Source organism: Schistocerca cancellata, chromosome 5 (genome assembly GCF_023864275.1).
Source record: "Schistocerca cancellata isolate TAMUIC-IGC-003103 chromosome 5, iqSchCanc2.1, whole genome shotgun sequence".
Taxonomy (NCBI): domain Eukaryota; kingdom Metazoa; phylum Arthropoda; class Insecta; order Orthoptera; family Acrididae; genus Schistocerca; species Schistocerca cancellata.
In genome coordinates, this window is record NC_064630.1 from 137794518 (window position 1) to 137811303 (window position 16786).

General features: G+C 42.7%; 1 protein-coding gene across 3 annotated transcripts in view; it reads right to left on the minus strand.

The window, feature by feature from the left end:
- Window positions 1-12977: 12977 nt before the first annotated feature.
- Window positions 12978-16786, minus strand: part of LOC126187871 (uncharacterized) — a 332017-nt gene continuing 328208 nt past the window's right edge. For all 3 annotated transcript variants that reach the window (XM_049929201.1, XM_049929199.1, XM_049929200.1), the window contains one exon: window positions 12978-15470. In XM_049929201.1, the coding sequence (XP_049785158.1) occupies window positions 15195-15470 (276 nt within the window). In that variant the 3' untranslated portion in view covers window positions 12978-15194. The remainder of the gene's footprint in view (window positions 15471-16786) is intronic.

The following is a 16786-nucleotide window of genomic DNA, read 5'->3' on the forward strand; positions in this document are numbered from 1 at the left end:
CGTTCCATTCGAATCCGGTCCGATTTAATTCGTTCTGTTTCAGTCTATTCTGTTCCACTCTATTCCGTTCCATTCCATTCCTTTCATTCCTGATCTATTCTGTTCCAAATTATTCTATTCCAATCCGTTACTTTCTGACCTGCAGTTGGTCACACTCCCTATTTATCTCATTCCTAAGTTATTTATGTTGCTATATTCCTGTCTTTCCCTGAAGATTTCTGTACTCCCTTCTTTAGTTGATCAATTGGTTTACTTCTTCTGTAACCGAGGGTTCTTCACAGTTACCTTCCTTGTTTGTACCTATGTTTGTTTGTCCACCATCTGTGGCTGCTCTTTTTTTTACAAATATCTACTCTTCTTCAGGTGAACTGCCTAAGCTGATATTACTTGTTGCAATATCCAAACACGTGATCTTCAAACGTGTCTCAGTATTCTTTAATACTACAGTATCCCATTTCCATCAACAGTGATTACCTTACCGATCCGGACATAATGCAAGATTTTGCTGGTATTTTTAACAAATAGGAGATGTTCGAGTACCTAACATCAAACCACGACTCCTGTGTGCAAAAAGGCTACCAGGGACACAGGAATGTGGTTGGGTACAACGATAATAAAGTTAGAACAGACTGTTTAACGTGGGTGAGCTACAATTGCAGAATAAAGATTCATAACAAATTTGTATGCAGATACCAAGCCCATGAATGAACAAAATTATTGGTAACGATCTTATTGATTTTATGGAGTGTCCGAACACATAACTGTGAAAAACTTTTATGTCTTCCTTGGCTAAAAAAATTGTATTACCTACAGAACTACAGAATGGATGGTGCATTTGATCCAGTGGAAGAGCTTTTAAGGGCATTAAATGTATTAAACACCAACAAACAGTATTTGTGATGTGCTCCACTTACTCTATGGCAATTGCTTATATGTAGCGAAAATTATCAGACAGCTTATAGAGCAGTTATTGTATTTAATTGTGTTCTTCAATCTGTCTATTGTGGCGATAAAATACACAAAAGTTGACTGGTGTAGTAGTAAGATGACATAAGTGTTACACCCAACTGTTATACTAATGCTGGAAGAACATATTTTTCTCATTTCAGGACATTGTTTCCAAATACTGTCAAATATTGCCAAGTTATGACTGGTTCCAATAAATAATGTCATTCCACAGGTCTTAAGAAAAAGAATAAATGTTTAGCACAGACTTAAACCTTTCCCTATTACATAAATTATTTATTTGAATGCAATTAATGTGTTATACATATGGAAAAGAAAACTGGAAATGGAAGAGATCAGAGTCAAAGAACGATAACTGGAGTACATGGTGAACAACTGCTACAACAGAAGGATACAAACTGTTGCTGGAAGAAGAAGAAGCCAATGCAAACATGTAAGGAAGGCTTACCCATCACTTTGACCACAGTATATGGAAACATCTGGATGCAGCTGGGGAACGTAAGAGATCAGCATTTCCTCTAAATACCAAAGTAAAATGGTCACATGTTGGAGTACTCATATAAATAGTTTGATTCAAGGATGTTTACTGTAGTAAAGGATATGCAAAAAATCGGTTTATAAACATTCATTCCTCTTTGTATACGCTCAGAAAGGATGGTTACAATTTATAATTTGGTGGACATTGCAGACCTAGCAACAGAAAAGCTATTTGCAGAGTTTAAAACTGACAGATTAACTATACTTAACGATAATTTTTTCCAAAATTGTAAACTTACAGTTTTGTAAAGAAATCCTGCAAGAATATGAAAGGGAAGAGTTGACAACATACACCCAAGGTGACTTGAAATGCTTTAAAAATGGTGTAAAGCAGGAAATAAAAGGCAAAATTAAAATTCCTGAATGCTCTTGGCTAGGTGAGTTACGAGAAGGGACTGAGCTAAGTATTAAGTTGATGCAAGAGAGAGTTTACAGGAACAAAAATTAGTTATGCAGTAGAATTTGAGAACATACTTTCTTTGTTTCTGTCACTGTTTGGAAAAAAATTATTTGATTTCTACAGCCATTGCCTAGGTTGTTAAATTTCCTTAAATTTTATCCTCTGGCACTGCCCAGATTTAAATTTTTGAAGAGCTTAAAATTTGCTATCTGGCACGGCCAATTTTTAATTCAAGGGGCTTTTAGATGTAAAGACAGTATGTTAATAGGGATGCATTTATAACTAAATGGCTTGGTTACTCATTATGTTCTTCGTTTTGTATTATTCAAGATCCAATTTTCAGATTTGAATTGTGGTGTAAGATTCTCGAACGCCAGCTGGTTGTATTTATAAGAATAATCACGCTGTATATTGTCACTGATTTTTATTCCTTTTCCCAAACAAGTAAAATTCAAAATTAGACTAAATTCTGTTACTTGTTGTTCAAAATTTGCTTAAGGGTCCTTTGGGCTTGTTCTTAAATTGTTAAAGAACTTTTTGGATACATTCTATTTTGAATTTATTGGTTTATGCTGAGAGTTTGCTTAGTGTGAAACTGGGAATTTGCAACTTCTGATCTTTTGAAATAAATGTTTTACAAATGGTGAATAGTGGTTACCTGAAATCCAGTGCAGTCCTTCCACATAATTTACCCTGAGTGCCTGCGTGCCATTTGAAGGGTAGCAGTGCTTGGTTTTGATCCATGGACCTCTAGGTTATGGACCCAACATACTTCCACTGATTTTCAAATGGCACACATGCACTCAAAGGAAATTATGTGCAAGGACTGGACTGGATTTAAGGTAAATGTCATTTACTATTTGTAAAACATTTGTTACAGAAGATCACAAGGTGCAAATTTACAGTTTCATACTAAACAAACTTTGGGCATATCAATAAATTTAAAAGAGAATTGGAAGGCACTCTCTTCGGCGAGGGGATGTGCTTGGGTAGATCAGTTGGTAGAGCAGTTGCCCTCGAAAGGCAAAGGTCCCGAGTTCGAGTCTCGGTCCGGCACACAGTTTGAATCTGCCAGAAAGTTTCATATCAGCGCACACTCCGCTGCAGAGTGAAAATCTCATTCTATAATTGGATACTTTTGAATATATGAATGTGGTTTCCGAAAGAGCAGACACCATTGGTGATTTTGCAGCTTTCGAAGAATGAAATTACAGTGAAATCCAGACCTTTATAGCTGCTTACAGGCGTTAATAAATATCAACAGGGACAGTTGAAAATGTGTACCGCTACCGGGACTCGAACCCGGGATCTTCTGCTTACATGGCAGACGCTCGATCCGACTGAGCCATGGAGGACACAGAAGATAGTACGACTGCAGGGACTTATCTCTTGCACGCTCCCCATGAGACGCACATTTCCAACTCATCTAGATGAGCGTTATCGGCCAATGATCATCTGTAAAGCGGATGCACTCACATTGCTCAAGCTCTTACGGGATTCGGCAGATTGACTGACGCGAGTAATGAGTCTAGTGGGCAGGGGAAATACAAAGTGTGGATAGTAAGTTGGAAATGTGGGTCTCACGGACAGCGTGCCAGAGATAAGTCCCTGCAGTCGCATAATCCTCTGTGTCCTCGATGGCTCAGTTAGATAGAGCGTCTGCCATGTCAACAGAAGAGCCTGGGTTCGAGTCCCGACCTATTCCAAGTATACCTCTTCCTCTTGCGATTCTTGAACAGAGTATTCGCTATTACCATCTGAAATTTATTGCAGAACTCAACTAGTCTTTCTCTTCTCTCGGCCCTATTACCAAGCCCGTATTCTCCCATAACCCTTCCTTCTACTCCCTTCCCCTACGATCCCATTCCAACCCCTTTACTAGGAGATTTTCATTCCCCTATACATACTGAATTACCCGTCCAATATCCTTATATAATTTCTCTATCCGTAAAAGGATTAAAAATCAACTTGGAGGAATGAAGAGTCTTAGCAGAAGGCCGGGCTACCCCCTCGCAGGAGCTGGCCGCAAAAATACAAGGTCAATACAGAAAGCTGGAATGTACTGACGACAAAATAACATCTCCAACACCAAATATTCTGTTACATTATAGGAGAGGTGATGACAAACTCTTTTACTTCGATTTTCAACACTTGGGGTTTACAATTTGTTGCTTGTCTACCGGCAACCTCCTTATTTTCCTCCAGAGTATAAAATTCCTGAATAGAAATACTTAATCTATTTGGAAATTATTTTTCTATTAATTATTGCGGCCGTCGTTTCTCAGTGTATGATCAGTTCGCTCTCATTATTAACAGCAAATACCATTGGGGAATAAATATATTGGCACTTAAGGTCTTCTAAAGGGGTTCTGCATGATTCTTGATTATCAGCTTTACATAAGATTCTTACTGCACTCATATATTACTTTAGCGGCATGTACACACAATATTGTACCAGAAGATGGTACAAACTGAAACAATGTAAAGTATTACAGCGATTCCGTTCGTAAGTCAACGTCCTGAAAGATATTTCTAAATGTAAAGCAGGTAGAACTGAGCTATATGGTTGACTGATGCGACTACAGTTTGTCATCGACACACCGAGGGTGTGCCCAATGATGTATATTTCTCGTACCTGTAAGTCATATTTATGTATTTCGAATGGGATAATAAAAGATTTAGTAAGATTAAGTGTACGATGTTTGCTATCTACCACTGGTATACATGTTCTACTGTTATCGTGACTGTGTGTTGCTTCTGAATATGGTGCGCAAACTAATGATTTCGAACCATTCAAACAGTCAGAGGTGAATTAAGAAGTACTGACACAGAACTTGCTAACTTTCTGTCGAGAGACATACAGGGTGTTCTGAAAGTCCCGTTACAAATTCCTAGGACTTGTAGAGAGGAGCGTAATATTTTAAATAGAAACCCACGTCCGGAAACGTACCGTTTCCGTTCTGCGACGGTTTCAATTCAGATATGAACGCGTCCACGTCTGCTGAAGGAAAGAGAAAAGTCTCAGAGTTGCTTGTCCACGAATGCAATAGGCTAGACAGGATGACGTGTACTACATCAGACGGTCACGTGATGTCACTTAACGTCTGTCTTGCTGACAAGGGAACCTCCCCATCGCACCCCCCTCAGATTTAGTTATAAGTTAGCACAGTGGATAGGCCTTGAAAAACTGAACACAGATCAATCGAGAAAACAGGAAGAAGTTTTGTGGAACTATGAAAAAAATTAGTAAAATATACAAACTGAGTAGTCCATGGGCAACATATGCAACATCAAGTAAACTGTAGCATAAGGAGCGCCGTGGTCCCGTGGTTAGCGTCAGGAGCTGCGGAAGGAGAGGTCTTTGGTTCAAGTCTCGCCTCTATTGAAAATTTTATTTTCGCAAAGTTATGATCTGTCCGTTCATTCATTGACGTCTCTGTTCACTGTAAGAAGTTTAGTGTCTGTGTTTTGCGACCGCACCGCAAAACCGTGCGATTAGTAGACGACAAAACCGTGCGATTAGTAGCCGAAAGGACGTGCCTCTCCAATGGGCACCGAAAACATTTGATCGCAAGGTCATAGTTCAACCGATTCCTCCACAGGAAAACATCTGATATATTCTATACGACACTGGTGACGGCATGTGCCTCACATGACAGGAATATGTTGTCGACCCACCTAGCTTGTACACTTAGCGAATGGGTAAAAAGATTCTTCTACCTTGCCCGATTTAGGTTTTCTTGTGGATGTGATAATCACTCCGAAAAAAGTGATGAAAACATAAGAGTTTGTCACATAAACTGAAAATAAAAATTTAAACTTTTCACTCGAGGGAAGACTTGAACCTAGGACCTCTAGTTTGGTAGCTGCTCTCGCTAACCACGGGACCACGGCTCTCCATGACACTCCTTGTCCTTGATGTTGCGTATCTTCGCATGGACTACTCAGTTTGTATATTTTACTAATTTTTTTCATAGTTCCACACAACTTCTTCCGGTTTTCTCGATTGACCTGTGTTCAGTTTTTCAAGGCCTATCCATTGTGCCAACTTATAACTAAATCTGAGGGGGGTGCGATGGGGAGGTTCCCTTGTGAGAGACTGTTGTAGAGAGAGAGGGAAATCTGCTGGTAAGGGATCTGGCCGCTGCACTAGAAATTAAGGAGACACCAGGTGGGATGGAGTGTTGGTACCAGAACGTGCTTCGTAGGTACAGTGTCTGTAACAACGTCGATGGTCGCCACATTGAGTCGCTGTTGCAATGCATCAGTACTGTTCTGTATGTACAGTATGCTGGGTTCTTCTTTGCTTTGGAGTAACGTATAAATGGATGTTTCGTTATGTTTCCTTTCGAATTATTACCTGATGGAAGTTTATCACGCAGAAGTGGATGAGCTAAACATTAGAATTAAAACCACCGTAGAACGGAAACGAGCCGTTTCTGGACATGGGTTCCTATTCAAAATGTTATGTATTCAGTCCCCTCTACAGCTTGTAACAATATTTCCGAACACCTTCCGTATATTACGATCTCAGGGACGGGGAAAACGGAGGCAGCTGATGAGACACGTTACTGTTTGTTCGAGTGTACACTGTAATGAAAAATAGTGATAAATGAAACCGCGTGTCGGACCGCAACTCGATTGTACTGAGAAGGGCTAGCGGCAGCCTGAAGCTCTTAATCGGCTATTGAAGGATGCTAGGATAGCACAATTGTAGGTAAGTCTACCCGACAGTGAGGCCATTGAAAAAGGAGCACAGGTGCTCATCGACAGGGATGAGGGAGGACGGGAGAGGGAGGGGGTACATATCGGCCTTCACCTATAGAAGGAACAAATCTGACATTCGCCTCGAATGGTTTAGCGAAACGAAAGTATATACGTAATTACATAGGGTACGTTCGACATGATTTCGCAATGAGTTGAGTTTTGGAAGTGTTACAGATTCCTCCTTGCTCTTCTCGTGTATTTAAGGTAAAAAAGAAAATGTTAGCTTGCTTACAGCGTTGTTATTTTTAACGTAAAAATCCATTTTTATTCACTTTAGATTTCCATATTGATATGCCCGCTCCGCGTAAAAGCTGTACTGGGACCTGAATGTGCCTCCAGTGTCTTCATTATCGCCGTGCGTATCTTCGGTGTTAAATTGTTTTTCATTGACAGAAAATATAGAGGACAAATATGCAGGTACAGGCATAGACTGGGATATGTGAGGACTACTGGAAAAGGAAATTGAGGGTATGGTAGATGATGATGAGTTTGGTTTTAGGAAAGATACCAAAGAGGCAGTTCTGAAGTAGCAGTAGATGATGGAAGCCTTCATAGGATTTGTAGAACAAGAAAAAGCGTTCCATAATGTAAAATAATGCAAGATGTTCGGAATTCCCGGGGAAATGGTGCAAGATGGGTAATATGCAACATGTAAAAGAACGAAGAAGCAATTGTAACACTGGACGATCAAGATGATGATGATGTTTGTCCCTCAACTGTGCTGTTGTCAGCGCCCATACAAATTACCAGTCTTTACACAGTGCAGTCTCGCCACTTTCACGAATGATGATGAAATGATGAGGACAAGATAAGGACAACAGACACACTCAGTCCTCAGGCAGAGAAAATCCCTAACCCGGCCGGGAGTCGAAGCCGGGACCCCGTGATACAGAGGCAGCGCTAAGCACTAGACCACGAGCTGGCGCTAGGCACTAGACGACGAGCTGCGGACAGAAGATCAAGAACGGTGTTGCTCGGATTAAAAAGGCAGTAAGACTAGGATGCAGCCTTTCTTCCACATTGTTCAGTCCCTACATCGAAGAAACAATGACGGAAATAAAAGAAAGGTTCAAAATTGGGATTAAAATTCAGGGTGAATGAATATCAACGATAGACGCGAGGAAGAGTTACATACTGAACAGTCTACTGAAGACAGAATGTGTACTGAATATAAACTGATGAAGAACGACAGTGATGCGGATGAGCTGAAACGAGATTAGTGATAAAATAAACATCAAAATTGGGCACCACGAGCTAGGCGAAGTGAATGAATTTACTTTCAAAGCAAGCTAACGCACGACAGACGAAGCACGAGAACATAAAAAGCAGACCAGCATAAGTCAAGACAGCATTCCTGGCCACGAACAGCCTGATAGTATCAAACATAGGCCTTAATTAACTGAGGAAAAAATTTCTGAGAATGTTCGTCTGGATGGCAGCATTTTATGAAAGTGAGTCATGGGTTGTGGGGGAAACTGAGAACAAGAGAATCGAGGGGCTTGAGGTGTTGTCGTGTAGAAGGATGTTGAAAATTAGGTGATAAGAAATGAAGAGGTTCTCCGCAGAATCTGCGAGCATGAAAATATGTGGTAAAAATTGACAAGAGGATGGGACAAGATGAAACGACATCAAGAAATAAGAGAAATAGTGCAATATCTGAAATTAAAAAAAAGAAGCCTGAGTAGTGTCAGCCTGCTACGAAAGGAAATTGTTTCTGTCGTCGAATCTGGAGCCAGAACGCCTGAAACCTCACTCGTTTGCTGACGTGTCTGTAGGTAGGCAGTGGAGTTACTCACCTGGAAGCTAGTGACAAGTAGCTGGCTCCTTTGTTGCTGGGTCCCTGGTTCACTTACCTGCGAGGGCGTCTGCTCACCAGTTACCCGCCGTTCGCCTTCTACATGTTGTTCTTGTTGCTGTTGTGGTCTTCAGCCCACAGACTGGTTTGATGCAACTCTCCAAGCTACTCTATCCTGTGCAAGCTTCTTCATCTCCCAGTACCTACTGCAACCTACATCCTTCTGAATCTGTTTAGTGTATTCATCTCTTGGTCTCCCTCTACGATTTTTACCCTCCACGCTGCCCTCCAGTACTAAATTGGCGATCCCTTGATGCCTCAGAGCATGTCCTACCAACCGAACCATTCTTCTAGTCAAGTTGTGCCTCAAATTTCTTTTCTCCCCAATTCTATTCCATACCTCCTCATTAGTTATGTGATCTACCCATCTAATCTTCAGCATTCTTCTGTAGCACCACATTTCGAAAACTTCTATTCTCTTCTTGTCTAAACTATTTATCGTCCACGTTTCACTTCCATACATGGCTACACTCCATACAAATACTATCAGAAACGACTTCCTGAAACTTAAATCTATACTCGATGTTAACAAACTTCTCTTCTTCAGAAACGCTTTCCTTGCCATTGTCAGTCTACATTTTATATCCTCTCTACTTCCACCACCATCAGTTATTTAGCTCCCTAAATAGCAAAACTCATTTACTACTTTAAGTGTCTCATTTCGTAATCCAATTCCCTCAGTATCACCCGATTTAATTCGACTACATCCATTATCCTCGTTTTGCTTTTGTTGATGTTCATCTTATATCCTCCTTTCAAGACACTGTCTATTCCGTTCAACTGCTCTTCCAGGTCCTTTGTTGTCTCTGACAGAATTATAATATCAAGGGCGAACCTCAAAGTTTTTATTTCTTCTCCGTGGATTTTAATTCCTACTCCGAAATTTTCTTGTGTTTCCTTTACTGCTTGCTCAATATACAGATTGAACAACATCGGGGATAGGCTACAGCCCTGTCTCACTCCCTTCCCAAACACTGCTTCCCCTTCATGCCCCTCGACTCTTATAACTGCCATCCGGTTTCTGTACAAATTGTAAATAGCCTTTCGCTTCCTGTATTTTACCCCTGCCACCTTAAGAATTTGAAAGAGAGTATTCCAGTCAACATTGTCAAAAGCTTTCTCTAAGTCTACAAATGCTGGAAACTTAGGTTTGCTTTTCCTTAATCTGTCTTCTAAGATAAGTCGTGGGGTCAGTATTGCCTCACGTGTTCCAACATTTCTACGGAATCGAAACTGATCTTCCCCGAGGTCAGCTTCTACCAGTTTTTCCATTCGTCTGTAAAGAATTCGCGTTAGTAGTTTGCAGCCGTGACTTATTAAACTGATAATTCGGTAATTTTCGCATCTGTCAACACCTGCTTTCTTTGCGATTGGACTGAAAGGAAATCATCATAATCATCCACTGACTTGGAAAGAGATCATATCCGTTTATCAAATCAGTTTCTGAATTCAACACTATCAGAACTAACGAAACTTACGTTACCTTCAATTGTTATTAATGAGCGCTCACTGGCAAAAAAGGTAAGCACATAGAAGGAAAGGAGGGCGTGAAACGCTACTTCATTACAAATGCAAGTTAAATGAACAACGAAATTCTCAATACGAATAGATTCCCGACCCCTCTGGGCATGGATGCGTGCACTGATTTTGTTGGGAAGATGGCCTACGGTTGTTGTAAATGACCACTGCTATCCTGGATTTTGTCCCTGGGCTGAAGCTGACGTCGTAACGGGTCCCACATACGTACTGTTGGGAATAGATCGGTTAATCTTGTTGACTGAAGGGCGCCTCGCAACAGCATGCAAGTAGAACGTGGCGACATGTGCTGTACACGGATGGGCGTTACTCTGTTGTAAAACAGTAGTATGATAAAGTCTCACGGGGACGGAAGATGTCTGTGACTTAGAGGTGTACCATTAGAGTTCTCAGTACCAGAGGTGATGTGATCGATCATACCATCACTACACTACGGGTAACACCAGTGTCTCTCTCCAAACCATCTGTAGAATGACGTCTCCTTCCATAGGATCCACCCTACCTGACGATTATGGTCATTCAAGGTAGAAGAAAATGACGTTGTATAGCATGAATGGCTAGGAGACACCGAAGGGCAGCTTCAGGCGGCTAATTGGAACGGTTTTCCTTACCTTTCGTGTCTGCAGACAGCTTTCCTTCGCGACGTCTGAGAGCTGTGTGTGGAAATGTAGATGACTGTAATAGTGTGTTTAAAGGATAGGGTGAAACGTGGTGCTGGCACATAACCTACTCCTACCAACGAGCATAGAGAGGACCACCAATCTTAAAGTCTCCACCCAGCGGACGAGTCACCATCAGCAGTGTCGCATGCCCTCACTTCGTGAGACACTGAAGGAGAGGAATTTAATCCAGGAGACAGCTGCAAAGTCTGGCGATCAGGGACTTCCCGCCACCCCTCCTCCTGTCACCTCTACCCCAAAGGCAAATGGAAAATTATCAACAGCAGGCGGCATACAAGGCCGGTCACCCACCCAATACTGCCGACGCTTAATTTATCGCACGATTGGACCGGGCAGTCGCATGCAGAATCAGAATGATGCTTCTGTTGTGAATTGCTTATAACTTTGTGCCTGGCGAGCACGCAAGATTCACCGTGGCCCTTCACAATATGTACTAATTCATTCTATGCTCATTATATACACTACTGGCCATTAAAATTGCTACACCACGAAAGTGACGTGCTACAGACGCGAAATTTAACAGACAGGAAGGAGATGCTGTGATATGCAAATGACTAGCTTTTCAGAGCATTCACACAAGGTTGGCGCCGGTGGCGACACCTACAACGTGCTGACATGAGGAAAGTTTCCAACCGACTTCTCATACTCAAACAGCAGTTGACAGGTGTTGCCTGGTGAACGTTGTCGTGATGCCTCGTGTAAGGAGGAGTAATGCGTACCGTCACGTTTCCGACTTTGATAAAGGTCGGATTGTAGGCTATCGCGATTGCGGTTTATCGCATCGCGACATTGCTGCTCGCGTTGGTCGAGATCCAATGACTGTTAGCAGAATATGGTATCGGTGGGTTCAGGAGGGTAATACGGAACGCCGTGATGGATCAGAACGGCCTCGTATCACTAGCAGTCGAGATGACAGACATCTTATCCGCATGGCTGTAACGGATCGTGCAGCCACGTCTCGACCCCTGAGTCAACAGATGGGGACGTTTGCAAGACAACAACCATCTGCACGAACAGTTCGACGACGTTTGCAGCAGCATGGACTATCAGCTCGGAGAACATGGCTGCGATTACCCTTGACGCTGCATCACAGACAGGAGCGCGCTGCGATGGTGTACTCAACGACGAACCTGGGTGCACGAATGGCAAAACGTCATTTTTTCGGATGGACCCGGGTTCTGTTTACAGCATCATGGTGGTCGCATCCGTGTTTGACGACATCGCGGTGAACGCACATCGGAAGCGTGTATTTGTCATCGCCATACTGGCGTATCACCCGGCGTGGTATGGGGTGCCATTGGTTACACGTCTCGGTCACCCCTTGTTTGCATTGACGGCACTTTGAACAGTGGACGTTACATTTCAGATGTGTTACGACCCGTGGCTCTACCCTTCATTCGATCCCTGCGAAACCCTACATCTCAGCAGGATAATGCACGAGCGCATGTTGCAGGTCCTGTACGTGCCTTTCTGGGCAGCACATTCTCCAGACCTCTCACCAATTGCAAACGTCTGGTCAATGGTGGCCGAGCAACTGGCTCGTCACAATACGCCAGTCACTACTCTTGATGAAATGTGGTATCGTGCTGAAGCCGCTTGGGCAGCTGTACCTGTACACGCCATCCAAGTTCTGTTTGACTCAATGCCCAGTCGTATCAAGGCCGTTATTACGGCCAGAGGTGGTTGTTCTGGGTACTGATTTCTCAGGATCTATGCACCCAAATTGCGTGAAAATGTAATCACATGTCAGTTCTAGTATAATATATTTGTCCAATGAGTACCCGTTTCTCATCTGCATTTCTTCTTGGTGTAGCAATTTTAATGGCGAGTAGTGTACTCTCGAAACCTAATAACAAGTTCACGAGGTAGCAACGGTGACACACTCCGGTGGTCATTACAGCCGTCACAGAATGCAATTCTAATAAACTGTATGCTCACCGATGGAATGCAGAGTTGCGTACACATCGGTCCTTTCGTTGTAGGTGTTTATGCTAAATACCTTGCCGGCGTTTATGAGAAGGTTCGAGCATAAGTTCACTGGATCTGTTACCCTCATTACGAATCTGTTATTAGAGACGGAGCACAATCTGTGATTGAGGAAGGAAATCGGGCTCGCGCTTTCAAAGGAACCAAATCGAAATTCACCCTACAAAATTTTAATAAACTTATTCCGTAATATCTGTTTTGCTCATTTTCAGTCAGGCATCTATCAAACTGTAAACAATAATCGAATGAGTACTGTGCATATAAAACAGCTTTATTCAAACAACATACAATATATTAAATTTTCCATATTAAAACAAAGTTTATAAAGTTTCAAACGTCTTTGTGGCAAAAGAGTATTGTACGTTAAGCGGATTTATGCCGAATTCCAAGCAGTAGGTCTAGAATGTGTGCTGTCATAAAGTAAGATTATCACATTAATCATTACGTTATTTTATCTTACAACGACTTAGCATTATAGAAATGTCTTACTCTCAGTCTTTTGATATTTGTGTTTCGTAGAGGTAAAATCAACGTCCACGAAGAAAGCACATACAAATCTTATGCAAAAAAGTAATAACACGGAATGTAAGCACCATTACAATAACGAAAACATTAACAATAACAAACAATACAACAGTGTTCAAAGTCAGTTTGGTCCCTTCGGAGTAGCTGCCAGATTGGAACGTAAGCTCAGACGCGAGTTGAGAAATGAGACGTGGGTTGTGTGATTTCGCTAGCCTCATATTCCAGTAAGAGAGATCTCAACCGGCACCGATTAATTTTTCCATGATAGCTGTAATGTAATCCAATTTGCTTCCATCTGCAACATTCCACTATACAGCACCTTCCGATCAGGCTTCCTCTACTACCAGCACAACATGAGATGGTTAAGCAGCAGGAACTAGTTTCAATAAACTGCATCAAGTGTGCTCAACCAGCCCTGTGAGGAAGCGAACAGAAGAGACAAGAACAAATAAAAACCTCAGATTAGCAATCACATTTGACGACTAAAACAGTCAGCAAACCAGCTGCTGTACCACAGAGCGGCTAGCGGAACGATGTGCTCTGTGTAATAGATGGAGAGTTATTGACAGAGAAAAGGTGAGGAAACAGAGAAGACGAAAATCAGGGAGAAGGCCGAGACGAATGAAAAGGAGGAGAAATGGTGGAACGTCTTCCATAGAGAAAAGCAATAATTACTGTTTGGTAAATGCAGCGAGGAATGCCATTCATCTTCCATTTAACATCGTTGTGATGTTGGTAGGCGAGAGAGAAACATACAGTTCCTATAGGTGAAATAAAATGACCAATACAACACGAAAAGATCTATTCCTGCACTGACCTGACAAGCAGAAAGAAGTGCTGCAATTTTGTACGAAAGAAAAACATAATTACCATGATCGGACGACGAAGCAGTGAAAAAATAAAAGCATGAGAAAAATACGGAAAGCGACGAATGAAAATAGTAAATAACTAGCGTTTGCACTGAATTTGAAGAAAGTCATATTTAAGAGGTGGCCTGGTGGTCTAGCTTGTAGATCACTAGGTTCCGGCCCTAGATGTCCTGGGTTCGATACTGAATTGGGGGTGGAGATTTTGGATCTTTCCCATGAATAAATGGTGTTCGATAAGATGGCCTAATGCCGCGGCGAATAAATGGTGCTCTGCCTGCAGTCAAGCCAGTACCCTGATCACGCACTTTATTTTTTACCTCATTTAAGAACCACCGAGAGCTGTTGACGAAGTAAACTTTTATTTACTATCATTTTCAATCAGCCGATTATCATCAAGTAACATAAAGTTATTTACATAAGACTCTGGCGTCGAAAAGCAGAACAAAAAACAATCCTGTGTCACGAACTGTCGTCATAATTAAATGAATTTATAGAACTCATAGCATGTATCAGTGTCAGCAGTTTCAGTGACACGGGATTTTTCTTTTTTACGACACCATAATATCGATATCATACAGGCTCAGGTAGACATTTTTTTATATTACTGATCATAATGGAAAGTCTGTTTCATCAGCAGCTCTTGGTGGGTCTTAAATACAACTTTCTTCAAATATTTACGGGTTTTGGGCACCAGCTGCACAAAATATATTTGCACTGAATGTCCGATCCAACAGTTTTACCTGTAAATTAATTGGAATGTCTCTAACTAGTACCAGTGACATATAACAGTGTTCAAAGCCCATTTCATCTCCTGATTTAGTACGATGGAGTCAACGGATGCTTAGCGAGGTGAATATCGCAGCTTAGACTCTCTGTCGATTGATACTGTGGCTTGTGGAATGTAGAATGTTCAGTATTGCTGAAAGCCTGACATGACGCTCAGTTCATCTTGCTGATGCCAGCGTCGATGGAGGAAGTGCAGCTTCTCCTCCTGACGTGGAGGAGGATCCCGACTGTACCGTGAGCTGTGGGGCGACAGATGCAGACGTAAGCCGGGGACAGAGGGCCTGCCGCTAGAAGTAGCCTAGCTGGCTAAGGGTAGTGAAGACGATGACCCAGACGACGAGTATGGCGATGATGGTGGCGAGGAAGACGGTCTTGAGGCGGTTCCAGGGGCTGGGCGGCTGTTTGTGCGGCAGCGGCGGCAGCTGCGTGCGGCACAAGTCGGTGCAGACGACGCCGTTGCTCGGGGGTGGCGCCTCCACGGCCCCCAGCTCCACGCTGCGCACCGCCGCGACGCCGCTGCTTCCGGCTACCGACCCATCCCGCTCGAAAGCCGGGTTCTCCATCTGCGGACATAGTGAGAGCGCACCGTCAGAACATTAAGCTCGCCACAAAACTCGGAAAAGATTCAGTGCTTCAAATGTGCCGTGCTTATCACAACATAAAGGATATATCGTAACAAATTTCTAAACATAAGATAGAAACTGAAGTAATGAATTAAAATTTGTGCCAAGGCTGCGACTTGAACCCAGTTCTCCTGCTCACTAGGCAGATGTGCTAACCAGTACACCATTGTGGCACTGTGACTACCACAGCTGCACGCACTGCCCTGGTCCGATTTCTGGGATGGATGAACTGTCTGTATACATAATTAAGTTCGTACGGAACCCTCAATGTGTGAGGGCTACTTGCACTTGGCCAATGTTTGTCACACGCCCCATTTTATTTTCTTTATTGTTATTTCACTCCCCAAAAAGGAGTGGGCTGGCAACGGCACAATACGCCACTCTTCAGCCAAGAGAGTTACAAAGAAAACATAGGCAAATGAGAAAATAATACATAACATAGAATGGTATAAAGTAATGAGTAGAAACGGTACATTTACAAACAACATAGACAAAAGCCATACACACATGCTGAGAATGAACACTGTGACTCGACACGAAAACAAAGAAGCATCACCGTGGGAACACAAATGAATGACGCTGGCGACACTGCCGGTGCTGGTGGAATGTAGCACTGCACACAGCACTGGAATAACACTGACACCACAATAAAAACATTAAAAATTACTGCACTGAAGGGGACCTACCACCGGGTGAAGGGAGGAGGGGGGGAAGAAATGGGAGGAGAGACGGTAGGGGGAAACCAGGAGGGGGGTAGGACGGGGGCAGTGGAGGGGAGAAGGAAATGATAAGCCTGGGGCAGGGGGGGGGAGGTTGGAAAGGTAAAAGAAGGTGTTCGGCAGGGGAAAAGGAGGAAGAAGGGAAGGGGGAGAGGGAGGGAGAAAGGGAGCCCTGAGGAGGAGGGGAGCCCGTCTCGTTTTCACTTGACTGATTTATAGAAACAAAAACGTACCAGCAATGATGGGTCCACAAAAGTGCCATTTACAAGATAACTGCAAATGTGTGATTACGTACAAAAGGGATTAAAGTACAAGGGTTTATACAGCATGTTTAGAGAGAGTCACACAGTCCTAGAGGGGGCTGTTTGGCCAAAACTAGTTCTTATAGTGATACGCCGTCCAGTCGCATTAATGTGACAACCTTCTATGTTCGATGCCAACGTACAATAACCGCTCACAGACAGCAGGTGGCAGCACTAGCAGTCGAGGGAATATAAAGTGTGTCAGACAGACGCGGGAAACAATGCAGTCATTGTC